This window comes from Natrix helvetica (genome assembly GCF_964273705.1).
Source record: "Natrix helvetica genome assembly, chromosome: 15".
Classification (NCBI taxonomy): Eukaryota; Metazoa; Chordata; class Lepidosauria; order Squamata; family Natricidae; genus Natrix; species Natrix helvetica.
The window spans coordinates 3319019-3329347 of NC_138565.1; the positions used below are offsets into that span (position 1 = coordinate 3319019).

The window sequence follows — 10329 nt, forward strand, 5'->3', positions numbered from 1 at the left end:
CCTGCTCCACATGGGAAGGGCTCAATTGGAGACTTTTAGCGCTCATGCAATAAATTCACAGGAGCCTTCCCAGAATGGCGGTTTGCACCTGGACTAGACAAGGCTCAACGGCACGCAAGAGGGATGAGATTTTGCCTTCTTGTGCCCACGTCAAGATTCCAGACTAAGTCCCTGCTTGACTCCTCCTTCCCCTGGCTTGGCCAGTCTCTCTCCTGACAGTCCGACGTTTATTAAAATCACCCACGAGGCTCGGAAGAGCCAGCAGAAGCATGGCAGATCAGTTTTGTAGCATCCTGGAGGGGGGGAATTGCTGGGCAGGCTGAAGCCCCCTTTAAAGCGCGTGAAATCCACCCCTGGAGTGGGGGGGGGGGAGAAAAACCCGGAAGAGAGAAGTTAGAATAAGAAGCAAAGCTGTGCGTGCGTTGCAAATCTCCCTGGAACGCACTAATTACACGCTGCTATTTATACAGTGCTACCTGAGGACGTAACGCGTTACCGAATACGGCAAGGCGTCGTCCCCGGGGGACCGAGTCTCTATGATATGACTGCAGAAATAAGGGTGGAGGTGGAAACGAGCTGGTGGCAAAGGTGCGCTAAAAAAAGTTTCTAGCCCTCATTACGCAGACGTAAATGGGACACCCTTGTTTTCTCCTGTTCGCTCAGGAACTTAGGCAGGAAGTCAAATTGGCCCTGGAAAAAAGGACGTTCTCACACGGCCGTTGCAGCGGTCAAGGGGTCAAAACTTGGACATGTGGCAACTGGTATGTTTTGAACGACAGTTGCAGCCTCCCAGGGTCCTGCGATCACCGGTTCCCCCCTCCCACAAGCCAAAACATTGGGGCAAGTTGAATTCCCTTCACAATCCCAGGATTTGCTTAGTGACCGCAGCACGTTACTTAACCAACCACGGCCAAAAGGCTGCAAAAAAATCCGGTGCCTCTCACTTAACAACGGACGTTTCAGCCCTGATTGTGGCCGTAAGTCAAAGACTGTTAAGTAGTTTCTCAATTTTCTGCTCAATTTCTCATTCTCTCTGTTGAACACACAGCCTCCTTTCCTGCACCTTTAAAACACTCCCAAGCCCATGACGAGCACTACGTAACCCATGGCAGGCGTCCAGAAAAATGACAGTGCGTCTATAAATATGAATATTGTTGGCTTCTCTTGTTAAATTTCAAGGATTCGTTTCTCAATCCCTGGGATGTCTCCCAAACTAATGGAGTTTCTTTTCTTTTAAATACTATTTATTAAATTTTCCAACATTTAAAAGGCAAAACACAAATTTACACTTGTTAACAGCTTTTTTGTAACAGTCCTATTTACAGAAAATTCTATTTCTATATTGTTATCCTAAGTTATATCCTTATTTAGATACTCTATGCATTTACACATTGTGCCTGACGTTTTTACGTTTACTCTCAAGCCAGGAATACCATCTATTCCAAATTTGATAGTACTCAGTTTCTTCCCTCTTCTTTATTTAGAGTTTCTGAGCTGGTCGTAAATCATAGCGAGCCGGCGGAATCAGAATCACAGAGCTGGAAGGGACCCTAGAGGTCTTCTAATCCAACCCCTTGTCCAAGGCAGGTGTCCTTTATTCTAACCCAGACAAATTCCCCACTATTAAAACATCGGAGATCTTTGGAAGCAGTTTTTGCAACAGGCCAGCCTTGGTCTAATCAAATATGCGTTGTTGTTTTTTGAGCGGACTTTGATGGTTACCAGGTTTCCCAAATTTTTTAAGGCTTGAACCCAGAATCTTCGGCGTGCAGAGCGAAGGTTTTCCCGTTGAGCAATGCCCCCTCCCCTAGTAAGGGTAGTTTATTAGATTTAAACCCCAATCTACCGCGATGGGAAATGTTTTTTTTTCCTGAGTTTTATTATTTTTCAATTGCAAAAATAAACATTCCATCTTCCCTTCTCCAGTGTGTCGTCTGGGTAGAAACATCCCTGCAACATCGTCCCTCTTTTTCCACATCTTTCCCATTCGTATGAACATTATTTCCCTCAGTTTAGTGATAATACATTGAGCCTTTAAAATTAGAGAACTCTCCCATTTTTCTCCTTAATATCTTCTAGTAATATCGATAGGAAATGTTTTTCCTCCTTTTGCACCCTCTTTCCCTCCTGGTTCTCAAAACTGCGCCTCTTTGGGGAGAGGCGAAAAGTTTACCCAGGTCCCCGCCAACCCTTTCTCCCGCCCCCCCCTCAATTAAAAGAGCAAGATCTATTCGAAACAGCCTTTTTTTTCTCTAAATCCTTTTCTTTGCTCAAGATTAACAAACGGCTACAGCTGCAATGGATCTCCAGCACACCTCCCTCCATCCATCCAACCCCAAATTCTTCATCCTGGGGACACCACAGGGGATAACGTCCCCCTCCTGGCTCCCCGCGCCCAAGCCCAGCCCCTTCTCCGCGCCCACGCCACCCCTTCCCTGAAAATATCCAGCCCACCTTGCCAATGGCATCATCCTCATTCTTGCATCTTGGGTGTTGGGGAGAAAGAGGTTTGCAGGTTGCACTGAGAGAGGCAGGGCCTCCCTCCATGGATGGAGAGTAAAAGGATCCTCCACTCACCAACATCTCCCTTTCAGGACAAGATCCTTGTCTATCGGTGGTTTCCCCCCGGGGCTTGAGTGAGAGAATGGGAGGCAGCTGTTGTTTACCACCGGATAACCAAGGAGACAACAGCCTAGGAGGCACTAGGGCTTCTCGGGCAAGGGGGAGGGGGCGGGGGCTGCTATGGAGATGGGACACCTTGATCTTGGCTTGGAGCTGCTGCTGGTATTGTCCTCTGCAGAGACGAACAGAGGTTTCGTTCTCTCTCCTCACACCCTCACCTTGGTGGGAAAAAAGCAACAACCAGAGGCCAGTTCGCCTCCTGGCTTCTGGTCAACCTGACATCCGTCCTTTCAGCCCAGCCATCACCAAGGACAACCTGTTCTAGTTGGTCTATAAATCCTGGGTTAGCCAGAATTTCAACTAAGAGGACAAAGGGGCTCCAAATTTATTTATTTATTTAGTTGTTTGTTTGTTTGTTTCTCCTTCTTCTCCTTCTAATTCTTTTTCTCCTTCTCCTTTTCTTCCTTCCTCCTCCTCCTCCTCCTCCTCCTCCTCCTCCTCCTCCTCCTCCTCCTCCTCCTCCTCATTCTTCTCCTTTTCTCCTCCTCCTCCTCCTCCTCCTCCTCCTTCTAATTCTTCCTCTTCTTCTAATTCTTCTTCTTCTCCTCCTTCTCCTTCTAATTCTTCTTCCTCTCCTCCTTCTTCATTTATTTATTTATTTTATTTATTTATTTATTTTATCAAATATGTGCAAGATAGCAGGTCTAAGTATAAACATGGGCATGAACAAAGGAAATGAGTACAAATAAATAGAGACAGTAGGACAGGTATGGTCAGCACGCTGATGCGCTTATGTACGCCCCCTTTACGCCATTTTGGACAATAGAACGTGTTTTGTCCTCCTTTTCATTGTAAAAAAGTTGGTCATCTTACTTTATGGACCGCTTAGGAATGGCTGAGGTCCACCGTAGACAGCTTGAGGTCGAAGCTGTGGGGGTCCGGACAAATACTGGGGGAGGGGGGGTAAGACACCCCTGGATTGTGCGTGTGTGTTCCAGCATAACTCTGGAATGCCTGGTCTGTTAAGGAGAGCAAGTGTGGTGTCCTAGAGCGGCAATTGTTTGCAATTTCCGTTCCTTCTCAGCTTCCTCTGGAAAGCTGGCGGTGGCGTTTGCCCTCCAGTGGATCAATGGGGAAGTGCCTGATGGATTTGGGGCAAAGTGCCAGGATCGTAGACAGGGCAGGAAAGAGGAGTGCATGGGAGAGGGAAGGGAGATGGCAGGGATGATGGGCATGGGAGTCGGGGGAAGGAAGACTCCACTCAAGGGCACCCTGTGAGACAAACCCTTTGACGTCTATAAATACCCGGGCAACTCCGAGTTATCAGCTAGTATTATATATAAAGAGAAGTTAATGAATCCTGCTGAATCAGTTATCTGTGTGTGCTTTCTGGATTTGATTGCTGCAACAAATTCTGAAACGGCACATATAACATAAGCCACCTTTAGCAAACCAAACCACTTTCCAAATATGGCTCAGATGCGATGAAGAGGACAAGATAGTCCTCGTGGTCAACCATCATCTTCTTCGGTCTCCCATCGTGATTCAAACTCAAAATTCTTGAGATCAATGAAGGGGTCAATCTTTGGAGGGGGAACTTCTCCCGAATCTGCTCCACATCTTCCCCCAGGAGGGCAAATGCGTTCTTGGCGACCCCCCCTTTTCCATCCAGCAGATTTTGCCAAGTCACCACCAATCCTCGCGGGAGGCTCTGTTCCCCCCAAAGAACCTTCACGCTGCTGATCAGCCAGGTCCTGTTTTCAGAAGAACCCACCGGAGGAAGCCAAGGGCTGTTGGAGTCCAGAAACTCAACGCCGATGGATTTTCGCCGCGTCAGTAAGGAGAGCATCGTTTTTGTGAAGCAGAGAAGGGTCCGGCTGGCATATCCTGGGCCGATTCCAATCAGGATCCAAGGCTCCTCCAGATGAGACTTGCCAACAGATGGCAGGATTGTTCTCCAGGTGGATTCCGGTTGGTTTGGGAAAAGGAGATGAAGAGATTGGAAATCTTCCTTGGGAAGATGAGGAGCGTTGAGACTCAAGACCTTGAGGTTCCTCAAAGAAAGGGGGACAGTCTCGTGACAAAGTAGGACCATTGAAACAGAGACAAAGACGAGAGCAAGAAAGGCTGCCATAAAGACGGAAGGGAGGCAGTCGGATTCCTGAGGCTGCCAAGATGGACCTTCCAAACATCCAGACTCTGCAGAATTCTCCTCTGTCTGATCCTCATCTCTGTGCTTCCTGGCTCCACAACAAAGTTCTGGAACATTCCCGTCGTCCATGCAACTTTCATCCTCCCTTCGTCTTTCCTGCATCTCTCCATCTTTCAGAGGAAGGAAAACAACAACAATGCAACTATCGTGAGTTTGAAAATAAAAAGCAGGGCAACCTTCATGCTCAAGCGAGAGGCAGGATCTCACGGCTGATTACTTCCTGCCAAACTCTTTCATAAAGCCCCTTGCTAGTCGATAAGTAAAGCCAAGGCTCTGTTTTAGGCCCCTGACGCTTCAACATCTTCATCAATGACTTGGACGAGGGGGTGGATAGGGAACTCATCAAATCTGCAGATGACACCAAGCTGGCAGGAATAGCCAACCCTCCAGAGGACAGGCTCAAGATGCAAAAGGATCTGGACGGACTTCAACATTGGGCGCTAGCTAACAAAATGAAATTCAAGGGTGAAAAAAACAAGGTTCTACATTTAGGCAAGAAAAACAAAATGCACAGGTACAGTATAGGTGGCACCTTGCTCAATAGTAGTAACTGCGAGAGGGATCTTGGAGTCCTAGTGGACAAACATTTAAATGTGAGCCAGCCGTGGGCAGCAGCTGCCAAAAAAGCCAACACAGTTCTAGGCTGCATCAACAGAGGGATAGAATCAAGATCACGTGAAGGGTTAATACCACTTTATAAGGCCTTGGGAAGGCCACACTTGGAATACGGCATCCAGTTTTGGTTGCCATGATGTAAAAAAAGATGTGGAGACTCTAGAAAGAGTGCAGAGAAGAGCAACAAAGTGGATTAGGGGACTGAGGGCTAAAAGATATGAAGAACAGTTGCAGGAACTGGGTATGTCTACTTTAATGAAAAGAAGGACATGGGGAGACATGATAGCAGTGTTCCAATATCTCAGGGGCTGCCACAAAGAAGAGGGAGTCAAGCTATTTTCCAAAGCACCTGAGGGTAGAACAAGAAGCAATGGGTGGAAACTAATCAAGGGGAGAAGCAACTTAAAACTAAGGAGAAATTCCTTGACAGGGAGAACAATTAATCGGTGGAACAACTTGCCTCCAGAAGTTGTGAATACTCCAACGCTGGAGGTTTTTAAGAAGATGTTGCATAACCATTTGTTTGAAGTGGTGTAGGATTTCCTGCCTAAGCAGGGGGTTGGATTAGAAGACCTCCAAGGTCCCTTCCAACTCTGTCATTCTATTCTAAACCTTCAAGGAACGGGCTAGTCTAGAATTGTTCCCTGATAAGCTAGCTTTCTGGTTGCAAGGTGCAATTGCATACGTTATGTGAAAAGTTAAATTTTAGGCACGCGTCTGTCTTGCTGTCCTCACCTGGTGGAAAGCCAAAATTAATTCGGTGACTTTTATATGTGACAAAAACAGTTCGTGCCTTAACTTCAAGGCCTCCTGTAGCAGAGAAACCCATAACTGAGCATCAGGATTGGAGGAAAACCCATCTAGCTATTAACCAAGAAATTGCTAAGTGACAGCGGCTACTTACTGTCCTCCGGGCAACCCAACATATCCCGAGTTGTCCTCTGTTCACAAAATTCTGCGGATCATCCAACTCCTATTAAACCAAGGAGAGAAAATAAGATTGGCCGAGGAGATCCCAGTAGCATTTTGTTGCAGCCAAAGATCGAATCTTCGAAACTTAATCCACGTTTTCCTAAGCAGACGTCAACTGCAATTATTTTTATTTTATTTTATTATTTAGGAAAGGATCCTTGGTACTCTCTGAGCTTGGTGGTTTTGGTACAGATGTTTTAATACGCCAACACTGATGGCATAACCTAGTCTGGTCATGAAACGTCTACTCTCTGAGCTTGGTTTGTTTTCTTGCAGATGTTTTAATGTGCTAACGCTGATGGCATAACCTAGTCTGGTCATGAAACGTCTACTCTCTGAACTTGGATGTTTTCTTGCAGATGTTTTAATATGCTTTCAGTGTTAGCATATGAAAACATCTGCAAGGAAACAACCAAGCTCAGAGAGCACCAAGGACCCCCCCCTCATTTCAACTCCAACCTCCTTTATCCGTTCTTTATTTATTGTTGAATAAAGATGATTTTGTTGAGGGAATTTCAACATGCTATCGTCTTCCTCCCCCCATAAGAGGGGAAAAAACCACCAAATCTCCAAAAAAACATTCTCCTGTAAGAGGCCCAAGGGTGGGGGGAAAATATAACATGGCCTTCAATTAAGAAAGCAGAAGAACTGGAAAATGTACTCAGAGGCTGAACTTTGCTCCAACTCACTTCCTGCTTTTCGGCTTCTTCCTCTTTTTTTAAAATAAAAAATAACGTATATTTTAATTTATTGAAGGGGTGCAGATGAGAGGCTTGTAATGTTTTGAGGGACTTGTCTGTCTTTATTTCTGTGCAGGCCTGAAGGGATTTATTTTCATCCCCATTGTGTATCAAGTCCACACACACACACACACACACACACACTCCAAATTCAATAAACCCGAGAAAGAAATCTTGCTGAGTCTCCATCCCCCAAAGGCTTCAAACCCTGACCTCCTTAGCGTCAGCGAGCTGCCAACCTCCTCCTAGGGGGGGGGCTCAGAGCAGGGAGGGGGGAAGTCTTCAGTCACGTCCTCCTGTGTGTATGAGATGGTCAGGCAGATATATGTGACTGTGGACCATGAAGTCTTCACTCAGGTCCTCATATGGAGATGAAATAGGTAGGCATAGCTATAAACCACAGTTTTCTGCATTGTGGAGTCTTCACTCAGGTCCACTTCTCTTCCCTCCCTTCTTTCCCCCCCTCCCTCTCTCAGATATTACTCTCCAAGGTCCACTTTTCTTCCACACACCCCTCTCTCTCTTTCCCCCCTCCCTCTCTCCCCTCTCAGATATAAATTATTCTCTAACATGAAGTCTTCACTCAGGTCCTCCCATGAAATGGGCATAGCTATAAGCCACAGTCTGGTGTATCGTGAAGTCTTCACTCAGGTCCTCTTCCACACCCCTCTCTCTCTCTCTCTTTCCCCCCTCCCTCTTTCCCCCCTCCCTCTCTTCCCTCAGATATAAATTACTCTCCAACATGAAGTTTTCACTCAGGTCCTCTACCCCACCGCTCCCTCCTCCCCCTCCCTCCTCCTCCTCCCTCTTTCCCCCCTCCCTCTCTTCCCTCAGATATAAATTACTCTCCAACATGAAGTTTTCACTCAGGTCCTCTACCCCACCGCTCCCTCCTCCCCCTCCCTCCTCCTCCTCCCTCTTTCCCCCCTCCCTCTCTTCCCTCAGATATAAATTACTCTCCAACATGAAGTTTTCACTCAGGTCCTCTTCCCCACCCCTCCCTCCTCCCCCCACCCTCTTCCCCCCCTCCCTCTCTCCCCTCAGATATAAATTACTCTCCAACATGAAGTTTTCACTCAGGTCGTGACTTACAGATTAAATAAATACACACAGCCATAAACCACACTACTGTATATTATTAAGTCTTCCCTCAGGCTCATTTTTACACACATACAAGTAAAGACATATAAACGGTACAAAAAGACAAAGACAAAAATGCAAACACAAAACAGACACACACACACAAAAAAAAAACCACACACAAACTGTCATGTCTTTATTTAGGTCCTCTGACACACACATACACACACACACACATATCCCTCCCTTACATTTAAAGATATAAATTACTCCTTTCCCATTTAATTTTCTCTCAGTTCCTCATACTTCGATTAGGGTAGATATCAATGTAAGTTATCATCTCCATTTCAAGATAGACTACTGTGTACCATGAAGTCTTCACTCAGGTCCTCGCATTAAATGGGCCTAGCTATAAGCCACAGTCTGGTGCATTGTGAAGTCTTCACTCAGGTCCTCGCATTAAATGGGCATAGCTATAAGCCACAGTCTGGTGCATTGTGAAGTCTTCACTCAGGTCCTCGCATTAAATGGGCATAGCTATAAGCCAAAGTATGGTGCATTGTGAAGTCTTCACTCAGGTCCTCTTCCCCATACCCCTCTCTCTTCCCCCCCTCCCACTTCCCCCCTCCCTCTCTCCCCTCAGATATAAATTACTCTCCAACATGAAGTTTTCACTCAGGTCCTCTTCCCCACTCCTCCCCCCCTCCCTCTTTCCCCCCTCCCTCTCTCCCCTCAGATATAAATTACTCTCCAACATGAAGTCTTCACTCAGGTCGTGACTTACAGATTAAATAAATACACACAGCCATAAACCACAGTACTGTATATTATTAAGTCTTCCCTCAGGCTCATTTTTACACACATACAAGTAAAGACATATAAACGGTACAAAAAGACAAAGACAAAAATGCAAACACAAAACAGGCACACACACACACACACACAAAATGTCATGTCTTTATTTAGGTCCTCTGACACATACACACACACACACAAATATCCCTCCCTTACATTTATAGATATAAATTACTCCTTTCCCATTTAATTTTCTCTCAGTTCCTCATACGCAGATATCAATGTAAGTTATCATCTCCATTTCAAGATAGGCAACTGTGTAGTCTTCACTCAGGTCCTCCCATTAAATGGGCCTAGCTATAAGCCACAGTCTGGTGCATTGTGAAGTCTTCACTCAGGTCCTCTTCCCCACCCACCCCCTCTCTCACTCTTTCCCCCCTCCCTCTTTCCCCCCTCCCTCTCTTCCCTCAGATATAAATTACTCTCCAACATGAAGTCTTCACCCAGTTCCTGACTTACAGATTAAATAAAAAAACACAGCCATAAGCCACACTACTGTATATTATTAAGTCTTCCCTCAGGCTCATTTTTACACACATACAAATAAAGACATATAAACGGTACAAAAAGACAAAGAAAGACAAACACAAAATGGGCATACACACAGACACAGACACACACAAGGACACACACACACAGAAACACACGAACACAAATAAACCTTCATGTCTTTATTTGGGTCCTCTGGCACACACACACACATACACACATACATATCCCTCCCTTACATTTAAAGATATAAATTACTCTTTTCCCATTTAATTTTGTCTCAGTTCCTCATACGTAGATATCAATGTAAGTTGCCATCTCCATTTCAAGATAGACAACTGTGTAGTCTTCACTCAGGTCCTCCCATTAAATGGGCATAGCTATAAGCCACAGTCTGGTGCATCGTGAAGTCTTCACTCAGGTCCATCTCTCTCCCTCCCTCCCTCCCCCCCTCCCTCCTTCCGCTTACACATAGAAAGTTCTACTGTAGACTTAAAGTCTTCAGTCAGGTCCTCCCAGATTAAATAGGTAGGCATAGCTATGAACCACAGTACAAAAGCCTTGTGAAGTCTTCACTCAGGTCCACTCCCTCTCTCCTCCGCCCCCCCCCCCGAACCCCAACTACTTCTTCATTTGAGAATCTGAGAGAGGAGAAGAAAAGCTGCCAATCGCCTTTAAAAAAAGCACACAATTAAAACTGCCTAATTTTTTGGCTAGGGTTTTAACTGCTAAGAATGGGATCTT

At 45.8% G+C, this 10329-nt stretch overlaps 1 protein-coding gene across 4 annotated transcripts in view; it reads right to left on the bottom strand.

Annotated features, from left to right (window-relative positions):
- RNF183 (ring finger protein 183) overlaps positions 1-10142 on the bottom strand; it is an 11554-nt gene extending 1412 nt beyond the window's left edge. The window contains exons 1-3 of one of the 4 annotated variants that reach the window (XM_081967320.1): positions 8493-8703; positions 6354-6422; positions 1-353 (exon numbers count right to left, since the gene is read on the bottom strand). The exon at positions 1-353 is cut by the window's left edge and continues 1412 nt beyond it. In XM_081967320.1, the coding sequence (XP_081823446.1) occupies positions 1-12 (12 nt within the window). In that variant the 5' untranslated portion in view covers positions 13-353; positions 6354-6422; positions 8493-8703. Of the gene's footprint in view, positions 354-2454; positions 2547-4065; positions 4945-6353; positions 6423-8492; positions 8704-10054 lie in introns of those variants that run through there. The other 3 variants (XR_014176522.1, XR_014176523.1, XM_081967321.1) reach the window with 3 other exon arrangements.
- Between the last annotated feature and the right edge of the window lie 187 nt (positions 10143-10329).